Consider the following 25,285-nt stretch of genomic DNA (forward strand, 5'->3'; position numbering starts at 1 on the left):
GCAGGGACACACTGGTTCAAACACCCACCCTTTTTTAAACACTGAATACATTATAATACACAGAACACATTCATTTATCTGAGTGTACTGCAGGAGGTGGAGATAGGCTCCAGTAGCACAACGAAAATGCTAGACAGCTCACTGTATATAACTACAATATAGGACTGTACAGGGCGCAGACATAAAAGAAAGGCATCATCCTACCAGAAAATGGGACAGGATCTATAAAGAACATACATAACATAAAAATTACATTCTGGCGTACAAGACCATCAGTCAAGTGTACTTCTAAGCTGCAGCAAGATTTAGTTACAACACCCGAGAGCAGACTCAGCTAGGACTAGGTAGTGACTTCTGTATTCACCACTATTTTGTGGGTTTTAGTCTGCTTTGTAGAGCCATAGAAATGATAAAGGCGTACTTCTCTGCACTGCATCATGCCACACATTTTTCAGGCTATTTCACATATAGATACCATTTGCTATGATGGATAAAAACACCTTTAACAATTTATTTCCCAGATAATTCTACACATGTATTTTAAACTTTTTTAAATGCTGTCAACTGCCTTTTCATAATGACTGAAACAGCAGAAAACCATAAAACACCATCATAGCTTGAACTTTTAAAATCACTGTGATTTTGATGTCACAAGTATAAAATCTGAAATGTTGAGCATTAATGCACTTTCCATCAGTATCTAGAAGTAGACTGGGCATGCTGCTTATCTGGAATCATTACGGGACTGAGAACAAAAGCATTCATGGCTTTAGGAAAGAATTTTTTTATAACACAGCCCTGGTTGTGAGCCCTGCAAGCTAGTTAAGGAGTGGCACCAATCCCCATCAGCACCACCAGTGTCCAGCCCTTCCCAGCTAACATCAAAAAAAAAAGCCTCAGTGTTTAGGAGATGGATTGTGACAAGCTGAGTGTTAAAAATAAGAGACGTTTCATGTTACTACTATTCAGTGCCAAGAATCCTGGGCGGGGGGGGGGGGCGGGGGGAGAAGCAGGTTTGGGAGGGAAGATGGCAAATTCACAACAAATTTATTTCAAGAAAATGTGATCTCACCGCAAGCAGCCGAGGCACAAATAAGCGATGCCCCATTCCCAGAAGTTCCAGCACCCGACATGCATACTCATTCACCAGCTTGCTTCTCTCGTCATGCATGTCCTGGGACTTTTTGACAGGTGGTGTGAGCTTGGCAGCTGGGGCTTTGCAAGGTACCCCTTCTTCCATGAGCAGCAAGTAGTAAGTATCCAGAGTGAGAAAAACAGGCTTTGAACCACAATTTCAAAAAGTGCAAGATGAGGAGAGCCAGCCTCAGACCTTTGCAATGGGTTCGGATGGCTGCCTACAGCAATGCCTGTCCGTCTCTCAGAAAGAGAAAAGCATCTCTGCTAAGAATCAAGGAAAAATATGATCCACCGTGCTGCCTCAGCCAGAGTCCAAAGCAGATTTGAAAAGCAAACCAGAGAAAACATGGATCTGAAAATGTACCTAAAAAGCAGGAAAATGGCAGCAAATGAGTGCAGGAAAGCTCAGATAGGAGAAAGGCAACGGAGAGCTTTCAGGGCTCAGTGTCTGTAGATGTGTGAGCAAGTAGACAGCAGCAGCAATAAGAGCAATAAAGCCAGGGCAGTTCTGAAGCTGCAAAGAGAAAAGGATGAGCTCATTGCAATCTCTGATTCGTGACAAGCGTGGCGGCTGCCGCTGCTGCCTCTCGCTGTGAATCAGTAATGAAGGGGTAGGCAAGGAGGGGGCTGGGAAGAGGAGGGGGGTGAATGAGCATGCAGACAGCCTCTCGGGGGAGAATGCCGTAATAAGAAGCCAATAGTAAGCGGCTGGACAGCTGAGCTCCCCCTCCCTATCTACCTTAAATCAATTCAGCTGTGAGGTTTTTTGCTGTTGAATCCCAGGCTCACAGTACATGAGCTGCATCCCCTAACCATGAGAATGGTTAGGGAGAAATTGGCTTGCCAGCCAATATCATGACTTGTATTCAATCTGCTTTGGAATAACACAAATACAGACTCAGTGCAACCTGGAGATGGGCAGGTAGGGCAAGAGACTCTCATCCCTCCCAGATGATGAATGGAAGAGGGGCAAGGACATCATGATGGACTGCTGGTGAGGAGGCAGCAGCAGGCAGCTTCTGAGAAGCCATAGCCCATCTTTGCACAGCTTTTGCAGGACTGAATTAAATAATGATAATTTCCAGTGCTGTGTTCTCAGGAGTAATTTCTAAATCTGGAGACGATGGGCAGAGAGGGAATGATCTCAGCACATACATATAAATCGATGCTAGGAATTAACTGCATTTTGTAAGGAAAATGCTATGATGTCACACCTTAAATTGCCTCACATCACTCCTATGCAGGGAACAGTCCAGGTACCTTTGCCATCTGGCAGGTATTACTTCATTTCACAGGTCTGGATTTTAGAAAGCATGTTTTTATGCTGTTTCATTTTTGAATTGCCTAATAATAAAATGGGCTATGCAACAGAACAATATGCATTTCTGATCAGAGTGAGCAGACAGTAATATTCCATACGTATCTGGCATACAGAAAGGTGGTAATTTAAAATACTGTGAGGAGCTCTAGGATCTAAAACACACTGATTGCAAACACTTCCACAAATGCATATTTAAGATCTGAACATCATTTGTCTAACATGTCAAGAAAACCATATTTAGTTTAAATACTAATGCCAAGTGAAAATCTGTAGCATGGTGTTGTTGAATTGAAACAACGAACACATTCATGAGTAGTTAAAACATGAAAATCATACTAAGTTACTGTGAGCAAGCCTAGGTAAGTACCGCACAAAAAGCAGAGAAAATTAGAAAACATGAATTACTCACACTCACTTTGCCACAGCACCACAGTGGGCTCCTTCCTAATACATTTTCTTGGATGAGATTTTTTTTTTTTAAAGCAGGACATTATTACCAAAGGTAGCCCATCCAAACAGGTCACCCTGGATCACGGTGACACACAGAACAGGTGAGAAAGCAATTAAAGCAGAACCAGCAGAAGTCACAGGTCAAATATGACAAATGATGACAATGAGGACTCAACTATTTATCCTCTGGTGATATGGGATTTAAGACAACTAAAGTACCTGCAAATTTTGTGTAGTATTAAAAAAGCTTTTAATACGGGTGGTATTACGGAAGTTGATTTAAGTGTCTCAGGTTGCGAAACATTATTTTGCAGAGGAAAATCTTCCATATGGACTAGACCCCAGAGCAGGGTTTTGAAGAGGGGGAGTCTACAGCATTTCTTTCTAGGCTGACATTAGGGGTATTTACTGAGGTCCTTTTCAAGAGAAGCCACTACTCTCTTAAGAGAAAAGAAACCACAACCAACACACATTTCATTCTGGTTTAAGGTTAAAGTGAAGACTGTGATGAGAACTCTCCTATACTTTCCGAAGTCCCTATGCATGCAATTGCAAAGATTCTGGTTTATCATCTAGTTCATTATTATGTACATAGGTAAACACCACAACACCAATCAGTTGTACACCACAGGTTAAAATATCAGCTTACCAGACTGTATGTTTGTAGGGTGAAAGGGCTTAAAGGAAAGGAAATAGTTTTTGTGTTTTTTCTGAATTTGAAAGTGTTTCAATCTAATTAGACCACACACTGTTAAACATGGTATTCTAGAAATATTATGCTCTATCTTCCACATGAAAATAAAAACATCACTCAAAACATTAAAAAGGAAGGCGCAAGAGCCTTATACTGCATGCATTATCCTGGGCAGAGTCACTAGTGACTTGTGGGCAAAACAGGCATGAAGACAGATAATTCAGAGCACCATCTGTACAAAAAGCCTGAACTTCTTCCTGGCATAAATCAGACTTTAATAGCTAACTCTCCTTATAGAAATTCAGGTTTGGTTCATTTTGGGTAAAATCTGGGCTTATGAAAAATGCAATTAAGTGATTATTAAATCAAGTCTTCAATTCTAGAAAGTTATAATAGGATCCAACAGTTAGTGGCTAAAGCCAGACGAATTCAGGTTATAAATATTGTGCAAATTTTTTAGGAATGAGGAAAATTAACTACAGGATTAGCTCTCCAAAAGATATGGTCTACTACCATCATTATGATTTTTACATCAGGCCTGGATTTCTTGTTTTAAAATAAGGTCCCTAAAATCCAAAAATTCCCAAGGCTTGACAAAACCCCCTTTACTTATCAGTTGAAATCCAAGGCTCTGTGTTTTTCAGGAACTCCTTTCACACAATGTAACAGTGAACCATCATTCAGATTTGCATTTGGAAATCTTTTACACTCCCTACCATTCTTAAACACTTCTGCATCCTCACTGAACACTGTATCTTACCTTTATCTATGTCTGACCAGGAAATGTGATTTTTCCTTCATGTAAGCTTCACTTCTCTTATCCTTGCCATTCGATTACTGTCCTGCACTCTCAAGAAGAGCCTGACTGAAGTAAATTTAAAAACTAAACAAGGCCCATAAGAAAGTAACTTGCACACTAAGTAGAATGTCTTAGGATAAACAGGTATTTCTTGTGCTTTGATTTCCATGTCATACAATATCTAGTCTTTCAAGTACAGTTACATTCTGTTTCTGACCTTTCCAGCCATAAAACGTCTGTTTACTAGCATGGCTCTGAAACAGTTTAGATCTGCTCAGATGTACACAGCTGAAGTCCACTGAACTCAGGATAAGTGGCTAATGGTGAAATATTCTCTAAGCAAGTAAAACCATGCAGAATATGACTTCAAATTATCTGTATTTTCTGAATTCTGCAGCAAGATACTAAGGATGTTGATGGGCAGTCCTTTATAAATCTCTGTACTTTAAAACACACCAAATGAGAAGAACATAGGGAACACTATAGAACATTAATGCACATATATTAATGCATATAACGGGTTAAAACTTAAACGGGAAGTTTAGATTGGATATAAGGAAGAAGTGCTTTACTGTTAGGGTGGTGAAGCACTGGAATGGGTTGCCCAGTGAAGTTGTGAATGCTCCATCCCTGGCAGTGGGCAAGGCCAGGCTGGACAGAGCCATTGGGTGACATGGTTTAGTGTGAGGTGTCCCTGCCCATGGCAGGGGGGTTGGAACTAGATGATCTTAAGATCCTTTCCAACCCTAACTAGCCTATGAGTCTATGATTCTATATATGCATATATGCGCACATCTGTACATAAAGCCAGAGAAAATATTTGGGAAAAACTCACGGGATTCTATGCAAAATGATGGGTTTCTATCTATCATTTTATGATGGTCGAAGTGAGAGCTCTGTACTTCTTGTACTGTTTTCTATGCGGAAAAATGTATGTGCCATCATGACCATTGGAGCTTCTATTTTTACTATTTGCCAAGACTGCACAAAGCCTGAACACAAACATGATAGTTCTGGGTGTTCATAGTGGTTCAGTTCCCAGATATGAGTGTTCTTATTTGCATGTTTAACAAGGCATGACAACTTGCTGTAAAAAATGGCAACCTGCATAATTTTAAAATTGCAACCCTTTGTGAATACAACAGATTATTTTTCTCTTGTTCTGCTTCCTGTGCCTGCCCACATTCTCCCTGTGAGAACAACTCAACCTTGTGTGTCCTCCCTCTGTACCAGCCCTTCCTGCAAAGCCACGACTGGTCTTGCCTCCTATCCTGTGCTTTCTGTTGACAAGAATATTGAATTTTTACCATAATGGGGCACAGTACTGAAAGGTCAGTATTGAGATAAACTAACATTTTCATAATTGAAGTATCAATTGCTAATTGATAATGCTGATGTATGATAACACCTACATCAACTGGATAAAAAAAAAAAGGAAGGAACTGGATTGCCTTTAACATTTTAATCACAAAAATTACTGACTTTGTAAAGCTAAGCAGACTCTAAAACTCAAAGAACAAAAAAGGAAGCTCCCTTTCAAGTTAATTCCTGTAAAAGGATAAGACAAATTCTGCACCAGAACAGCTCTAATCATGCTCACAGTAAGAATTTCATCCCTTACCTTATCAGAAATTACTTTGTCCTTTGTATTCTTCAGGTCTAATTACAATCGTGTGATCTGGATTTAGTGAAGTTTACATCTTTATTATTGTTCGAGAGAACATGATAAAACAATTAATTTCCATAGTAGATTCCATCAGGAATCTGATGGAACTGTCTGATTGAATGTGCTGGCTGGCCTATTCTCAAATGGCTTGGAAAAGAGGGTGAATCATGAGGTGACAGCGTTTGCAAATGCTATTAAATTATTCAGGGTTTTAAAGACAGCGGCTTACAGTAAAGAACTGCAGAAGGACCGTAAGAGGCTGAATGACTGGGCAATAGTACGGTAAATGAAAGTCAATGTAGATAAACATAAATTGATGCACATGGAGAACAATATCAATTTTACATATAAATGAGAACTGAGCTGACAATTCCTACTTGGGAGTGAATCCTGGAGTTGCTGTGGGCAGTTCTATGAAAATATCAGCTCAGTGCACAGCACAGGTCAACAACGACATCCTTCTCTCTAAATTGGAGAGATATCAATTTGATGGATGGACCACTCGGTGGATAAAGAACTGGCTGGATGGCCGCACACAAAGAGTTGTGGTCAATGGCTCCATGTCAGGCTGGAGACCGGTAACGAGTGGTGTCCCTCAGGGATCGGTGTTGGGACCGGTCTTGTTTAACATCTTCGTCGCTGACATGGACAGTGGGATTGAGTGCGCCCTCAGCAAGTTTGCTGATGACACCAAGCTGTGTGGTCCGGTTGATACACTGGAGGGAAGGGATGCCATCCAGAGGGACCTTGACATGCTTGTAAGGTGGGCTGATGCCAGCCTTATGAAGTTCAACCATGACAAGTGCAAGGTCCTACACCTGGGTCGGAGCAATCCCAGGCACAGCTACAGACTGGGCAAAGAAGAGATTCAGAGCGGCCCTGCAGAGAAGGACTTGGGGGTGTTGGTCAATGAGAAAATGAACATGAGCCGGCTGCAGTGTGCGCTCGCAGCCCAGAAAGCCAACCGTATCCTGGGCTGCATCAAAAGGAGCATGACCAGCAGGTCAAAGGAGGTGATCCTGCCCCTCTACTCTGCTCTTGTGACCTCACCTGGAGTATTGTGTGCAGTTCTGGTGTCCTCAACACAAAAAGGACATGGAACTGTTGGAACAAGTCCAGAGGAGGGCCATGAGGATGATCAGGGGACTGGAACACCTCCCGTATGTACAGTATGCATACAGTATATGTCCATTATGTGCTTTCATCTTTGGTATTATGCATTCCTCTGGTCCTCCTATCTCAAAAAGGAGATAACAGACAGAACAGTATTTATAGAGGGAATAACGATCATCAGAAGCTTCCAAATGAAAAGACAAAAAATAGACTAAGATTATTAAGCCTGGAAAACAGAGGGTTGATGAGGGATATGTAGACTTAGAAAATTATGAGTGGTGTGGAGAAAGTGAAGAGGTACTAACTGTCCAAAATGGCTTCTAATGCAGGAACCAGGAACTTCACGTGACACTCACACAGGTGACAGCAAAACCAAAACATAATCAAGCTGAGAAAATCTCTGAGCCTACTAGTTTACATGTGTTCAAAAAGTCACCAGACAAACTCATGGAATAATAATCCATACAGAGTTATTAAATATGAGATACCACTTCTTTCTCAGAGTCTCCAAGACACAAACTGCCAGAAATACAAAAAATACAAAAGTATTATTGTCCTTTTTTACAGTTCTTTTCCCATGTATCCACTGTTGCCAACAAGATACTGGGGTAGATAAGCTCACAAGTCCCATCTGGAATGATTATTTTTATGGTTTTATTTACTTCCATTACCTACTTAAGAAAAAATTCTCACACAGAATCACAAAATTTGCTAGGTACATGAGATATACATGTATTTAAATCATTACAAAAATAATAATTCATAATAAAAAATAGTAGTAACTATCAGAACTATATGTTCTGATATATACTGACACAGCATCAGCATTTTCCAACATCTAGACATTACAAGTAGACGATATAATGGAGAGGTGTCTTCAACACATAAATCAGGCTTCAACACTGCTAAAGAAATGAAGTCCCACAAATTCATGTTACTTTTCTGTCTTTGGCCTTCTGTTCCTTTAAAGACAAAACACATCTCCTCCCGCAAAATGCAAAGTTTATGGTGAACATTCACCTAATACAAATTTAATTCTAAGTGTGAGGAGGAGATCAAATGAGCTAAGAAGGTAACTAGTCAGGACAGGATGGATTTTAGCATGCAGATAAATGCAGGCATTTAAAAATATAAAACTGGTTATATTAAGGCTGGAAAATCAGTAGTTTGGAAGTTGAATGATTCTGGACATTTTCAGGTACAGACTTCTCTTTTTAAGAGATAATCTCCAACAAGTCACCAAGTACTGGTTTCTAGGGTAGGGGGAGCAGGTCTGAGGAAGGAATTCTTCAGCCCAGCAAAACCTACAGTCAGAGGATGCCCTCAACTTAGGAAATAGAAATATAAAAACATCTGAGAGCCTCTTCAAACCTGAATTTCTGGTCCACTGCCTAATGGAGAAGACCTTGAAAACAGAACAGCTGGTTCTGATCTCTAGCAGCAAAGAGTGAGGATCCTCTTCTCTACCAGAAGCTTCAGCTCTTACCCTGAGATCAACCACATAAAGAAGCTATTAAAAAATGGTACAGAAGACATCTATTTTGCCTTAGATTCTAATATGGACACTCTGTTTTATCCTGAAAAGAGCCTTTTGAAGATTTAATGCACTTAAGAGTAGACTAAACCAGATCACCTAGAATCAAACCCAGTTCAGGTTGGAAAGGAACCCTGTATGTCACCTCAACCAACCTCTGACTTAAAGCAGCGCTGATTTAAAAATCAGTTCAGGCTCCTCAAGCCATTGCAAATGCACAGGAAGAGCAGAGAGAGCATGAAATAGCTGTTTTATCTTTTGGATAAAAGGCCCATGCCCAGTTACACTCAGTGCACTTCTCACGTGATTCTTCTCAAAAAGTTACAATAATTGTAAATTCCATGCCAAACTGGAAGGGAATGCACATTTTTTAATTATGTGCATTGACAATATGCTAGTTTCACCTAAAATATGCACCTGTCCAGTTTTCACTGATTTCCTCAGAAGTTTAGCCAGTAAGACTATACAAAATTTCAGTCAGATACAGAAGGATGTGGTTGCTCAACTTAACAGTTCCTCATGCTGCTTCCTTTCATCTGACTGACAAAATTTATTTCATTACTTGCTTGGGCTTTTTCCTTGTGTTTTTTAAAAGACTGCACTACTTTTGAAACTCTAATGCCCCAGGCTAAATTGTGGCAAGGGATAATTTCAGAAGCAGGTGATAAAGGGAAGCATAATCACAAGGGATGTCACACCGGTCTCTTCAATTTACACTGCAAGCCACACAGCTCCCTGAAGGAATAGCTATAACTTACCCATGAAAAGCAGGATCTAAGATGCACAAAAATGGATGACTGCTCTGGTTATCCTTGGATAAGTCCACTTCTCACGAGCATAAATTTTTGACCTATGCCTTCTACACAGAACAAAATCACAGATCTGATTTTTAAGTTTTGGGTTGGTGCAAGTGGCAGTTCAAGAGATGGACAAAATCCAAGACAGAGAAGGTCAGATGTCTATCCAAAGATGTCTTCAAAGTGAAAAAAAATCCCTACAATGTTTGTTGGCTTTCAGTGTAATGGAACACTGTATGTTCATTAAGAAGTGAAATGTAAATGTATACAGAAGTACAGCATAATTTTATTAAAAATGTGTGTTCTTACACAAATCCACCTCTAAGGTGATGAAACAGTATTTGTGGAACCCTCTGGTTAGTCATGAATACTATTTCATACAAATGTAAGAGAACAATACAATCCTCAATTATGAAATAAAGTAGATTTTCTAGAATAAGGAAATACAACATCAATACAGAAAACATAGTGTGACCTCTGTTAAAGTAATCCACTTCTAATAAGATTAGTACAGAACTGAAGAGATGCACAAGGAAACTATTAAGACACTCTAGAGTTCAAAAGAACTAAGAATATTGGTTTATTTAGTAAACAATGAGTGGTACCTATAAATACTTCGAGGTGATAAACATCAGTGTGAATGACATTGGAAGGGGACTACCCTAAAGAAAACACAATGTGGATGTCAGAGTAGATAACTGTAAACTGATCCGTACTAAACTTCAGCTGGAATAAGGGAAATGGCCTTCCACCAGCAACACTGCTGCTGTTACAGGTTTATGAAGTGGATGTCATGCCACATAATGGCATAATATAGCAAAGAAACATTTTTTTGGCCCAGGAGGTCCTTTTCAGTTCAGACACAGAATGATATAAAGATAACAAAACCCCAAGGTAATTCTGACACTGGTTTTTTGGGGGGGGGTTTTTGTTTTGTTTTTTTTTTTAAATCTAGGAAGCCTACTACTTGAATAAATGGCATCGTTTGCTGTCCCTGCCATTGTATCTGGTGTGCTTCTCCCTAATCTGCTGGGCACAGACTGACAAAGAGCACTGAGCAACAGCAACAGAAATAACCAAGAAATACAACTGCCTTGTCTGTGTTACAGTTATCACTTGATAATGTGCAGTGAGGAGGGGTGTTAAGAACTCATGAACACTAGTAGAAATGCTGCTCACATGCACCTAAGTTTAAGGAATGATATATAAAAGTACTGGTTTTAAGATTGTATATGTACTGAAGTGAATCTTTGGAAGATAATAATGCACTGGATGGGAAACACAAGCGGTAACAAATACATTATTGTTTCTCACTATTGTCTGCCCATTTCAATTAGAATATTATACACCTTGGTCATCAAAACTATGGCTCTCCTCTGGCATCAAGCAACATGTTTTTAACAGGCACCCAGGAGAAAGCTCAACAACCTAAGTGCTGACCTCGAAGTATTCTTATGAATCACACTCCATGAGTAAATGAACCCTCAAAAAGAAAGTTTGGATATGGACCTATTTTAAAAGCCTGTGGTTCATACTTGCATTTCCAGTTAACAAGTACTATTCCCTACCTGTTCAGTAGTTAGTAACTACAATAGCAGTTAACTTAAATCCTGATTTCTCCACATTCACATATTTTAGTACTTGGTTATCTTGCTAATTCTAAAATAAAGCATGCATTTAGATGGTTTTGAAATATTAAAACATGAAAGAAAGCTTAGTACTGATATTTTTTCTTAGCGTATGTGAAGATTTTAATGTTTACTTTGTAATTTCTGAGAAACTAATTAGTTGATGACAAAGGGGTCAGAAAGTATGCTGGCACTGGAATGGACACTTCCCCTCTTACTCTCAATTAATGGTCTTAACACAGATTTTAAACATCAAAATATCAATGTTGTTTGTTGAATTGTTCTCAACAACCACAGTTTTCGACACTGCTTTTTTCAGCACTGGGGCTCTTTTCACACCATAGTGCTTCACTGTATTTTCTGGTGGTCAGAAAATGAAAGGTGAGGGATTTGATTTCTATCAGCTCAGCTTACTAAACGTTAATTCAAGCGCAGTCTCTACATGACATAACTAACTGATTAATGTCAAACTGTAAAATAGTGCCACCAGCTGGAGAGCCTGACAGATGAGCATACTGTTGAGTACATGAAAAGCAGTGACATGCATTAGAAAGCATTACTTTTGGATGCTACAGAAAAAAAGACTGTTTTTCCTTCAATAAGAAATCAGATTAATGTCCTATTACAAATTATGGCCTCCACAGCTAAAGAACTTTCATCCTCCAGCTGTTCCTTGCTACAGTCATATTCAGAATGTAGGAGAAGGAAAGGGAAAGGATTCCCCGCGTGTTTAAATACATGTTTATTTTCCAAAGATTACTGCATCAAGATGTCTCGGGTAATTGGCCACAGTAGTACTGTCATTTCAAAACTAACAAGCATTCACTGTGAATACTAGCAGCTGCTTGTAACAGTGAGAAACAGCACTGAGTACAAGAGAGTTAAAGATAAAAGCTTCTATTCTGGTGTTATTTAATGAGGGATTGAGAGGCACACGCTTCACAGGGAAGTGAGGAAAATAACATTTACACAATAAAGACTCTGATACTCCATTGATGAAGGATTCCCTCATCCAAATTAAAAATAATCGAAAAGATTGTGGATGAGAGAATAATCACCCTCTTTTAATGAAGAACAAATCCTTAGGAGTTGCTTTCATTTGCTTCAGAATCAGAGAAACAAGACCTCAGAAACACAGTTTTTAAAGTAGTTTCTCTGCAGCATGCACATTATGTTTCTGTAACTTAAAAAGACTGGTATGCTAAACCACTTTGTTTCTAATGAGTAGGAGAGATTATGAACACATCTGCATAGGAAAAAAAAATTAGTTCAGGTCTCAGAGTAGAAAATTATTTTCTTCCCTAAGAGACCAGCAATTCCTGCTGAAAGCAAGTCATAATGCTGAGTTAATGCTATATAATCCCCAGCTCCATCTTGTTACTACTATGGAACTGTGCTCTTAGGTATTTCTGACTTAGAATCTTATCTTACATACCTGTATTTTATTTGTACTTGGTTTTGGCTGCAATATAGAAATACTTCCCCAGGATAACACCTCCCTTACCATCGAGAGCCTAATACTGCCAGAACAAGCAGATACAGCGTACTGTATGTATATATATGCACATTTTAAGAACCGCTATAAGCAGTATTAAAACCAATACTTAAAGCTCTTAAATTTAGAAATCATTTATAAAAAGACGGACAAAATACTTTCTTGAATTTTCTTCTTCTTGAACAGCCAAAAAGAAATGTTCAATTGGATAAGCATCATGTTGTGGAATATATATAAATTGAAAAGACTGAGGACTTTTTAGTAAAAGAAATTGGGCTAATTATTAAACACATACACACATAAAAAATATCTTGACTTGAAGTATGACATCTGTGAATTAAGGATTTTAGCCCTTTTCAAGGTTATCACACTCTTAAACAATTGTTCTACTGCCAACCTCTGTTCAGCCATTCCCGCTACCAGCAGCAGGAAACGTAAGGAAAACAGATCGCTGGGTGTATACCCATAGTCTCAAAGCCATCCTTCATAACTGAATGGAACTAAGTTCTCCTTTCCTGAAAACCCTGCCAGTTATTTTCAGCTCAGTGCAAGCATGCCTCCTTCTCTGTCTTTTATTCATTTTTAAGTTCCATAAACTGGTATCTCTACCTCTTTCCAGAATCTATTCCTTCTACTATGGCAATACACCTGTTGGGTGCTGCTTGTATGCTTGCTTTCACTTCTTTACTATCTATCATACCATAGCCTACTAGATTTCCCTTTATCCACAATGGACTTAAAAAAAAAAAAAAAGAAAAAAAGAAAAAATAAAAGAAAAAAATAAAAGAAAGAAAAGCAGAAAAGAATAAAATTAACAACCCTCCATAGCTGCAAATAAAATACAAAACAGGAAGAAAAGAGCACACACTTCCCTCCCCCCCTTTTTACAAATTTAGATTTGTGTAGGAGCACTTCCTTGGAAATGTACATTAAACAAATACCCTGTTTATAGGCAATTTCATTTAATACATATACTCATGTAGAAAGTCACACCACCATTTAACAGATTAACTATTATAGTGTAAAACACAATTTATTTTGGACCTTTTCTTACAATAAAGCTACATACTATCTCTTACCTACACTGCAGTACTAAACCAAAATTACCCTACCTCAAGTGAAAATGTGTGTTTGGAAATTTCCAGTTGCTCTGCGCAGAGCAGCAGCATATACACCTTCCTGGTGTTGAGCAACTTAGAAAAGCAAAAGTACATCTCCAACCAAAATTGGCCAGAGATGTCAAAATATACAAGAAAGATTTCTTCAGGTATTTAAACAAGCAGAAGGAAAATACTGGCTGTCTCTTAAGCAGAAGAGGTGAAGTGGTCACCAACAATGCTGAAATGCGGAGGTTCTCAACACTTTCTTCACCTCTGTCCATACCAGCACTGTTAAGCCCCAGGCCTTGGGAACAAGAATCCAAGCTCATACAAACACAGACCCACCATCAGTGAAGGAAGAGCTGCTACATGCACTGTTACAGGAACCTGACCCCTACAGATCTATGGGCCTTGTCATTATCCACCTGAGGGTGTTAAGAGAGTTGGCTGATGTCACCGTGAAGCCGCTTTCCATAATCTCTGAGAAGCATGGAGATGAGGGAATGTCCCAGAAGACTAGAAGGTGGCTAACAACGCCCCTATAATAAAGGGTGATCACATCTGTAAGAAGGGCTTAAAGGAGTATCCAGAAAAGCACAGGCCCATCATTCTTAAATCGTGCCCCCAGAAAGAATCCTCCTGGGTGCTATTGCAAGTCAAATGAAGCACATGATTGGAAAAAGCCAGCCAGGATTCATCAAGAGCAGACTTTGCTTGACAAACCTTCTATGACAAACTAACCTGCTGGGTTGAAGTGGGGCAAATGGTGGGCATTGTCTACCTGGATTTCTCCAAGGCTTTTGATAAAATTCCCCACAGCCTCTTCCTAGAGGAACTGGCACATTACAGTCTAGGCAAGTGGTCCATGCAGTGGGTGGGAAACTGGCTGACCAGTCACACCCAGAGGTTGGTAGTGAATAGTTCCATTTTAAACTGGTGATCTGTCACAAGTGGGGTCTCCCGGAGATGGACAGTGGGCCAAACAATGTTCACTGTGATCTGGATGATGGGATCAAGTGTACCCTGATGAAATTTGTTGATGATACCGAACTCCAAACTGTGGACACTTCAGAAGGGAGAGCCACTCTGCAGGATGACCTGGATAGGCTGGAAGAGTGGGCTAACAAGAACCTTATGAAGCTACAAGGACAAGTGTAAGGTCTTGCACCTGGGAAAACATAATCCAAGGGTGCAGCACAGGCTGGGATCTACTTGGCTGGGGAGCAGCTCCATGGGAAGGGACCTGGGGGTCCTGGTGCACAGCAAGCCGAATATGAGTGAACAGTGTGCTTCTGACTCAAAGAAAGCCAACAGGATGCTGGGTTGTACCAACAAGGGCATCACCAGCAGAGATGAATATGTCATTATCCCACTCTACTTAGCACTGGTCAGGCCACACCTGGAATACTGTGTTCGCTTTTGATCCCTGTTATGCACAAATTTTGGACAGGCTCGAGAGGGTCCAGAGAATGGCCACAAAGATGATCGAAGGACTGGAAAGACAGCTGTATGAGGAAAGGCTGAGAGAACTGGCTTTGTTTAGCCGTGAATAAAGAAGGCTCAGGGAGACCTTATCACCATATTCCAGTATTTAAACCGTGGCTACAAAGATGATGGAGACTCCCTTTTTACATGGGGTCACATGGAAAAGACATGGGGTAATGGGTACAAGTTACTCCTGGTGAGATTTTGATTGAACACAAGAGGAAATTTTTCACAAAAAGATCAGCCAATTGAATAATCTCCCCAGGGAAGTGGTGGACTTCAAAACACTGGATGTTTTTATGATTCAGCCAGACAGGGTCTGCACTTTTTTCCCAAGAAAGGTTAGACCAGATGATCCTTCAGGTTCCCTTTCCAAGCTGGTATTCTATGATAAGGAAGACACTGAATGACTAGCAACAGCAAAATGATATTAGTCCATATCCATGTTATGGATTTGTTGTGTTAGGAGTGACAAGCTGTTCTACTCTGGGCTTTAGCCTATGGGAATATCATTTGAATTCAATGTGGCATTTCAAATGCCATACCGTGAGCCTGTATGCAGACCGGATTTGAATTAGAAACAGCTTGTAAAGGTTAACTAAGTTAACTTTCAGCTATCTCACTGGCATCAAAAGGGCTAATGCTTTACTTGTAGGTTTACTTGTTTGCTTGTTTTGGTAAATTCTGTGTCCACGACAAAGACAGAATTTCTCCATATTATAAAATACTTCCATTCCTCTTTTGAAATTACAAATACATTTGATACCAAAGAATACTCAATTACATTTTTTGAAGATTTATATGCAAGAACCCAGCCACAAAATAAACAAAATTGTTTTCCAAATAATAATTACATGAGACATTTAAATCTTCAGACTGCATTCCTTGTTCCAGGAACTTTATGACATGATTAAGTTTAAAAAACAGATCTACCATAAGAACAATTATGAAGACATCTCTACCCAAATGGGTATTTCTCCTCTGTTCCCTCCTCCAGAAGTCCTGCTATTATTGTTTCCTTAGATATGACACTTTAAGCTAAGAAAATTTTCCATACAGTTTAATAAAATAAATAAATAACCCTTCTAATCAATGACTTACCTTTAAGAGAGCCAAGGCTACGTGGAAGATTATGTTCATACCCTGAAAATAAGAAGAAAAATACTTCTATCAGTGCCAGTATACAAATCTCTCTTCCCTATTACTTATCATCATGTGGCACCACAACTAGATGCTGCACATCTTTCGGGAATGATTCCCTTTCCCCTGCTACACTTCAAAGTTCATCATTAAAGCCCCAAGGCACAGTTTCCAAACTCCCAGCTGGGGTAGATGACAGCTCTTTGGTGCTTTTGGAATCTCACTGTTCAATTAGTCAGGTGCCATGAATGTGAGAGGATATCCCTCCATCATTTCAGTCCACGTCAATGTTGATTTTCATGAACAGTGAAGAATATTGTAACACGCAGGGCATCAAGAAAATGCAATAAATATTCTAGTTGATCAGATTTTGCCAAGTAACTTAGCTATAACTAATCATGTACAATCTTTCATGCTCAAACTGGGAAAAAAACCCACAAAAACAAAAACAAACAAACAAAAAAGACTCCACAAGTACACAATACACTTTTTTTGCTGCTATTAGCCAGATGTCAAAACTATTTCGAAGTCAAAACTATTTCAAACTGATGCCTGTATCACATAGCTGCTTTCTGGTTCGCAAAACCTGGAAATACAAGTGTGCAGAAATCTATTCACTGAAAAATACAATGACAATGTCCAATCATTTAAAAATCAAAGAAAGTAAAATGCACTCCACTGACTACAGAGGGGTGAAAAAGGCTACATTTTCACTTACATTGTATAAAAAAAAAAAGGAAATACCTATCCTCTGCTTTTGTTCAACATCTTTTCATTTTGACAATAAAGACCTTGAGATTTTTGCAGGGTGAAGGTGAACACATATCCTGATTGAGGCTCCTTTGGAGCAGCCTAACTGAAACTACTCTTAGGGTCCTGCTTGAAAAACCAGTCAAGGTCAGCTCAGCCAGAGGACACAACACACAGCCTTGCTGACAGTACACACATTGCCTCTGCTGATGGAAGAGACTCTCCTGTCTACAGCCTACATATCTTGATTATTTAAGATTAGAAATACCTTTTTGTTCATCCAAACATGAAAAATAGCATATTGTAATTCTTATTTGCTGTATGTATGAAAAGCATGTAAGAACTATGTACTTTGTGTTCACACTGTTTTCCTAGATTATATTTTATGAATCTTCTTGCCTGCTTGTTTAATGGTATGATGAATCTTTTCTTATAATGTCTTTCAGAGCTGATATCTAAAACCGCCTCAACAGATTTGCACTCAACTCACTACAATACATATTGTTGTGGGATAACAACAGCACTCTTTATAAGGCAATGGCCTCCAAGGAATCTCTGGTTCTGCAATAGGGTATTTTTCCAAGCCTTTTCCTGAAAGCATGAGACCGTATTTCTGTAATATTAGCTTTTATATAAATCTGCAGAGAATTTTCAGAGGCATTTTCAGGAAGAATTGGTATTTCTTTATGTACATAATACAGTGCCTTGAAGGGAATTTACCATTAATGAGTCTTGGAAATGCTATGACATTCAACGTAATGAATATTACAACACTCCATGAATTACTTTGCAATTTGATGCATAATCATCATAACAAACTGGTTTTTTCCACTAGAGGTCACAATTGTAGCAGAACTGAAAAAAAATGCCTGGCTGTGAATTTCAGTCATGATCAACAGCACCAACAGCAGCAAAGTAAGTTTACAGTACTCTGTTTTATTCCAAATATCAATCTGCAGTCAACAGCTCATTCCACATGGCTGTGCCTTTAACAACTTTTTACGTCCGAAGAGAGAGGATTTGATATGAACATGCAATCTATAAATCACAGGCATAACTATAAGCCTCATCACAAACACTGTTTTCTCCTCTTAACAGATTGGCCAGATTTTGTTTTTTTACGAGTAGGAGTATTATGGCTAATTGCTGGATTACTTCCTGTGTATTTTCTGGCACTACCAAAAAAACCCCAAAAAACCAACCCAAACATCCCCCTCCCAAAAAAACCCAAACAAAACAAAACCAAAAACCCAAAACATCAACAACACAAAAAATAAACAAACAAAAAACCCCAAAACAAAAACACCCCCCCATAATAAATGAAAACAGTTCATTTATTTTCTAAATACTTTTTTTCTGATCTGCCTGAAACTCACATTGTTTCTGAATCCAAACTAATCAAAATCTCTCTTGGTACTCCTATGATCTCCCTTCACATGGGTAGCAAATGAAGCAGAAACAGGTTTCCACCTGCCTTGAGAATCCCCAGCTCCTCTCCTAGCCCCATCAGGCAAGTGGCAGCTCACAGACTATCTGTTCTTATAAGCTCACAGACTATTGTTCACAGACTATAAGTACTTATAGAATCCTAGAATCATAGAATAGTTAGGGTTGGAAAGGACCTCAAGATCATCTAGTTCCAACTCCCCTGCCATGGGCAGGGACACCTCACACTAAACCATCCCACACAAGGCTTCATCCAACCTGGCCTTGAACACTGCCAGGGATGGAGCACTCACAACCTCCCTGGGCAACCCATTCCAGTGTCTCATCACCCTAACAGGAAAGAATTTCCTCCTTATATCCAATCTAAACTTCCCCTGTTTAAGTTTTAACCCGTTACCCTTTGTCCTGTCACTACAGTCCCTGATGAAGAGTCCCTCCCCAGCATCCCTATAGGCCCCCTTCAGATACTGGAAGGCTGCTATGAGGTCTCCACGCAGCCTTCTCTTCTCCAGGCTGAAAAGCCCCAACTTCCTCAGCCTGTCTTCATACGGGAGGTGCTCCAGTCCCCTGATCATCCTCGTGGCCCTCCTCTGGACTTGTTCCAACAGTTCCATGTCCTTTTTATGTTGAGGACACCAGACCTGTTCAATGCACAAGCACTCGAAAATCAGAACACCTAAAGGACTAAAAAACTTTGTATACAACTGTCCGGAGCTGCAGTTCACTACTCCTGGCAACAGAGAACAACCGGCACCTTCATCTTTCCTCAGAAGGAGAGGTAATCCCCAAATCAAGGCAGTATTTTAGACCTGCGGCATCAGATGCTGCAGTTTCATGCTGACCAGCTTGGACTTGCTGGATCTGAGGGACTAATATACCCCTTGACAGCTGAGTAACTGGAAATGGCATTTGGCAATCTAGAGTGGGCATTCTACTCATGTTCGGATTTCATAGAATCACAGAATAGTTAGGGTTGAAAGGGACCTTAGAGATCATCCAGTTCCAACCTCCCTGCCATGGGCAGGGACACCTTCCACTAGACCAGGTTGCTCAAAGCCCCGTCCAGTCTGGCCTTGAACACTTCCAGGGATGGAGCACTCACAACTTCCCTAGGCAACCTGTGCCAGCAAGTAATTTCCTCCTAATGCCTAATCTAAATTTCCCTTTTGTCAGCTTAAAAGGCATTCTCCCCTTGTCCTGTCACTACATGTCCTTGTAAAAAAGTTCCTCTCCAGATTTCTTGTAGGCCCCTTTAGGTATTGGAAGTATCCCTTGAGCCTTCTCTTCTCCAGGCTGAACAACCCCAACTCTCTCAGCCAGTCTCCATAGGAGAGTTGCTCCATAATCATCTTCATGGCCTCCTCTGGACTTGTTCAAACAGGTCCATGCCCCTCCTGCACTGGGGGCCCCAGAGCCGAAAGCAGTACTGCAGGTGGGGTTTCACAAGAGCAGAGTAGAGGGGCAGGATCACCTCCTTTGACCTGCTGGTCACGCTCCTTTTGATGCAGCCCAGGATATGGTTGGCTTTCTGGGCTGCGAGCGCACACTGCCAGCTCATGTTGAGCTTTTCATTGAGCAACACCACCAAGTCCTTCTCCTCAGTGCTGCTCTCAATCTATTCTCTGCCCAGCCTATATATGCACCTGGGATTGCCCCAACCCAGCTGCAGGACCTTGCGCTTGGCCTCGTTGAACTTCATGAGGTTGGCACTGGTCCACCATTCAAGCATGTCAGAGTCTCTCTAGATGGCATCCCTTCCCTCCAGCGTGTTGACCGCACCACACAGCTTGGTGTTGTCAGTAAAGTTGCTGAGGCAGCAGACTCAATCCCACTGTCCATGTCACCAACAAAGATGTTCAACAGCCCCTTAGAAACACCACACATCACTGGTCTCCACTTGGACATTTACAGCAAGATGTTTTATATTTCAAACCTTGCCCAACCATTTTAGCAACCCATTTTATAACGACTGAACTATGCACCTGAGCTATTTTTTCCTAATGCATGCAAGACCATTCTAACATGGCCAAGTTTAATGATGATGATTATGAAAAAGAAGGCTCAGCTCATTCTTCTACAATCTGTTATTTAAAATCCTACTTCATGTACCACACACTGATTTATAAGATTCTGCTTAAACTTCTCCATCTATTTTAAAAGAAGGACCGAAAATATCATTGTGCACCAGACACATAAATCATTGCTAGCAGTATCCCTCCAGCAATTTTATAATGGAAACATGAAAGTACATACAAATCATCCACAAGGGGTAAAGAGAAGGGAGCCCATATGAAATAAGCTTTGGATAATTATTTTTTAAAACCAAAGGTCATATGATTAAGTAGGCATTTTGAAATAAATGCTTTAGTATCATGCACCTCTCAATATTTTTTTTTAAATTGCAAATGTTAAAGTTGTTCATAATTACCTAAACACTTGGGTATTTTAATATATACAACAGTCAAAAGTAAAAAAATACATTGACTAAACAAGAACTGATATAAAAGCACAATAATGGTTACAGGCTTATCATCAGGTTGTACCGCTTCCCGATCTATGCAGCTATTCTCCTGCTTTTCAACCTGAGAGGCTTTGCTGCTAATGAGCAAATCTGGGGGGAGTGCACAGCCTGCACAGCTCGCAGACATTAAGCCCACAAGCAAGGATCCCAGAAATGAGGCCTGTGGATATCCTCCTCCAAGAGGAGGACAGCCTTCTGCAGAAGGCTAGCAGTTTCTATGACAGGTTAACTTACCTGCCTATTTAAGCATCTGCACAGTATCTTTTTTTTGTTCCACAGGTGTTATTTAAGAACCCTCCTAAGCTTGTGTAGAGGCCTAGAACATTTTAAGAGATCTCATTAAGCTCAGGAGTTTCGGAGAAGGAATAAGCCCATCTCAAAGCAAACAACTCTTGACTCTTCTGCAGTCAAGATGGTAAGATAAGGGCCAGAAAAGGGAAAATGTTAGAGTTCGTGACATCTTACAGCCTCTTCATGGCTCCTGCTGACTACCCTGCTGGTCATTCTCTGCTTTACAAAGATTTCCATAGGACGGCACTTACTCAAGAAGGAAGAGCACAGATTTGCAGAATAACACTTTGTACCTACTGGGATGATACTGTTGGGATGAACACTCACCATCCAGTAGGTCACCACTTAACTCATTAAGATTGCACTTCATAGAACCATCACCTTATTTGAATTGTATGTCAAAATACTGTAAAAACAGTGAAAATATATCTCCTGAGACTGTGAAAGCAGAACACTTCAACTGGAAATAATGCATGTGCACTAAAATTAAGACTGGCTTAAAATAAGTGGAAATCTTACTATGTTAACTCTCTCCTAACAAGAGATTTTCAGTTCCTTAACTCCCTCTAAAACCAAAATTCCTTCTGCAGACAGAAGTCCTCCTTCAGGACTCCTGACTTTGTGTCCTTCTACACTCTGAAACAAGGTGATTTTTGAAAAGGCCTGAAGATTGGGAACAAAGAACAGTCAAGATTCGATTTTGTAGGATCCAGTTTGTATTCAATGAGATCTCTGTAACAGAAAGGATGTTTGTGACTTCATTTAGAAGGGAGGAGGCATATCTATTCATTTGATCCAGCAAATCTATTCAGAGACCAGGAAAAAAAGGAAGTTAACGGGGCAGCAAACTAACACTCACTATTAGCAAAGCTCAACAGCCAAGTGTGGAGCTGACAGAAGAGTCAGGCCAAAAAATTTAATCATGAAATATCTGGACAACATATGATAGGGAATGACTTGAGACTTTATCACCTCTTTTAAAGCTTCTCTTCAATAACAGCAGCCTTGGGAAAAGGTAGACTATACTAAATACTAGCATCTCTTCCTCTCCAACCCAGACCACCGAAAGACCTTCCTCCAGTTACACAACAATAATCTCTGCATCACTTTCACAAACAAAAGGAAGTGAAACTCTTTTAAAAATATGGAAAATTAATTTTTTATCTCTGTCCTTGTCTGTAGTTTTGTTCCTAGATATGCACGACATGTAGGAGGAAACAGTGAATATACTGATACAATATTCTCTAATATTAAGCATCAGTTAAGAAGAACGCATATGAAAGTCAACTGAGCACCTTTCTAAGGTCAGATAAGACTCAAGCCTCACATGATAAGCCATCAGACAAACCATTTAACCTGTTCCAGCTTTCTAATAACTGAATTTCCCCCCTTTTTTATAGAGAACTTAGCTATTCAACTGGAGTTAATTTGACATTGTTTTGTAATCCGAAAGTGTTTCATAATTATGTGTTCAGTTGCACACTTTCAAAGGAGCTACAGAGGGTAATTGGGGTTACAAACTCCAAAGGAGAATTAAAATTCTATTTATGTTTTGGATTGCTTCCAGCAAAACATCTTTTTGGCAACTCTAATATGTTCAGAACACACAATAAACTTTAGGAATGTGACAAATGTAATTATTTTGCTGACAACATAAATATATGGTCTGAAGCTCAAGCTGCTCTTCATAAGTAGCACAGGCTTGGAGTATGCTCTGCAGGGATATGGATGTTAATTAACATCTTTTACTCAGATATAGTTTGTATAGCTTGTACATTTATTCTATTTCAATGACAAGGCAACCAAGGGAAAGAAAGGTTAAATCTTGTTCAAATAAGGTACAACATACAAGAGCAAGCTGTGTATAAACAACAGATAAATCTTGCTTACTAAACAGTTCTATTAGAGAGAAGGAAAAAAAAAACAGAAAAACAACCTAAACTAAATCACACAGAGATCTTACTGCTAATGTATGAGGTATAGTTGAAATGTATGAGGTATAGTTGACTTAGACTGGCCTTCCTCCAGTGACTCCATATACATTGCCTACTATGATAACTCCCAACAGGAAATGCTGTAAGACAAGAAAGACAAAAAGAAAATACAGAAATCTCCATCCTGAGACTATGATGCTGTGAATAATACAGAAACCCAATTATAACCAGTTGATTGAATTATTAGATAAGCAAGTACCAGGGAGATGGTAAAAATGTCACCATAGGATTCGGTATTTATTGTGCCACTTTATTTTGCAGCATGAAAAGGCATAGAAAATACTGCCAGGCAACCATGAACCTGTATTAGTATGATTTTGCATTATATTTTGGTTGCTTGCTTGTTTTTAACAGAAATGAATGGGATTTAAGAGTACTGGTCAGTATTTACACGGCCTGGGTGGTTTACATGTAATTTGCTACCGAGATGTTGCTATGGCTAAATGAACTTAGAGAGTGCTATGAGATTAGCACTTCTCTCCAGCTTCTGTGACTGTTTTCAAAGCATAAAAATTACAGCCACAGAATTTTAAGTCATCTCCACATATCAAATTGCTCCCTGACATTAGCTATCTCCACAGCTGCATGCTCCTAATTCACAGGCAACTGGTTATGGGCTGGCAGTACGCTTTCGCCATTTGTTTGACCAAGCCATATAGTAACATTATGCTTCTGGTTTTCAGAGGTTTAAATTACAGGGATTTTAGACATTCCTTTTCCTCTTTCCAAACCTGATTAATATGGGGACAAAGAAAGGGGTCTGAACACTAGGCATGAACACTAGGCATCAAGGGCCTTGACGGCTTGGCTTCGCAAGCGAAGATTTGGGAAGGGCTTTACCCAGCTTACTACAAGCATGATGACCAAGGGCATGTGGGATAGGCAAATCTGGTTGGAAAAAAGGCTGCTTAGGCAATTAGGAAGTTTTCGACCAGGACTGCCATCTCCTGGGGCAATCTTGAGCTACCCATGCCCTGGTCTGCCTACATGCAAGGTTGGATCTGCAGCTTCCCATGCACCTTGTCACCTGCCATTTCGACCTTTGCCTGTCCATACAGACAAGTGTGAGTAAACCCTTCCAGCCTGCGCAGTGGATTTTTAGGTGAGGGTAGCATGTGCGGAACTGGCCCCACCCTTTACACCTGAGGTTTGACTGCCACAGCCTAGCTAGCTAGGACAGTGACAGCAAAGTCCTCAGGTTGTAGGTTTTGTAAGAGTGTCCTTCTCTTAGATGGAAGATCTTACAAGGCTAGACGAGCTCCATCTGCCCGGGTTTGAAGATAGGAGTTTTCCTTCTCCTATGAGGAAGGCCTGTCTTTGCTAACGAAGATTCAGAAAGGGCTTTAACCCACACATTCCGAACAAGACTGTCATCTTCTGGGTCAATCTCGAGTGACCAATGACGCAACAGCACAACATCAAGCATCTAGGCGGGATTCTGACTTAGAGGTGTTCTGGTGCATGCGCTTGGCTGAGAAGCCACTGGCGCGAGGCTACCATCTGCAGGCTTATGATCAAGGGCCTTATCACATACATAAGAGGAGACAAAAAGAGGCCCTATATCTCTGTAGGTAGGACAGGTCCTCCAGCTCTCACATGGAAACAGGGAATGACTATTAGACATGCTCAGAGGAGCACGACTCTTCCAGATCCCAATTTTCTTGATATGACACAAGATGAAGGTTCAGAACACGTCTCGGCAGAGAGCTGTGCCTCCTCTGCTTCTACATCTAGCCACATAACACACAGAAAAACGCATGCCCGTGTTACATCAATTCCTGCTTCCCTGAACCCCTTCTGATCTCCCTCCCAAGGTTCATTTTTAGCCTTCTCCCTTTCTCTGCCACAACAGAGTCCTGGCCCTTGCCTCTCCACACCTTGACATTCATTTTACCTTTCCAACAATCACTAGAATGCAAAGTTC

General features: G+C 40.2%; 1 protein-coding gene across 6 annotated transcripts in view; it reads right to left on the reverse strand.

The window, feature by feature from the left end:
• Positions 1 to 25,285, reverse strand: part of RABGAP1L (RAB GTPase activating protein 1 like) — a 242,839-nt gene that overhangs the window by 61,774 nt on the left and 155,780 nt on the right. For 5 of the 6 annotated variants that reach the window (XM_065674152.1, XM_065674156.1, XM_065674155.1 and 2 more), the window contains one exon: positions 16,321 to 16,362. In XM_065674152.1, the coding sequence (XP_065530224.1) occupies positions 16,321 to 16,362 (42 nt within the window). Of the gene's footprint in view, positions 1 to 1,072; positions 1,698 to 16,320; positions 16,363 to 25,285 lie in introns of those variants that run through there. The other variant, XM_065674158.1, reaches the window with a different exon arrangement.

This window comes from Lathamus discolor, chromosome 3 (genome assembly GCF_037157495.1).
Source record: "Lathamus discolor isolate bLatDis1 chromosome 3, bLatDis1.hap1, whole genome shotgun sequence".
Classification (NCBI taxonomy): Eukaryota; Metazoa; Chordata; class Aves; order Psittaciformes; family Psittacidae; genus Lathamus; species Lathamus discolor.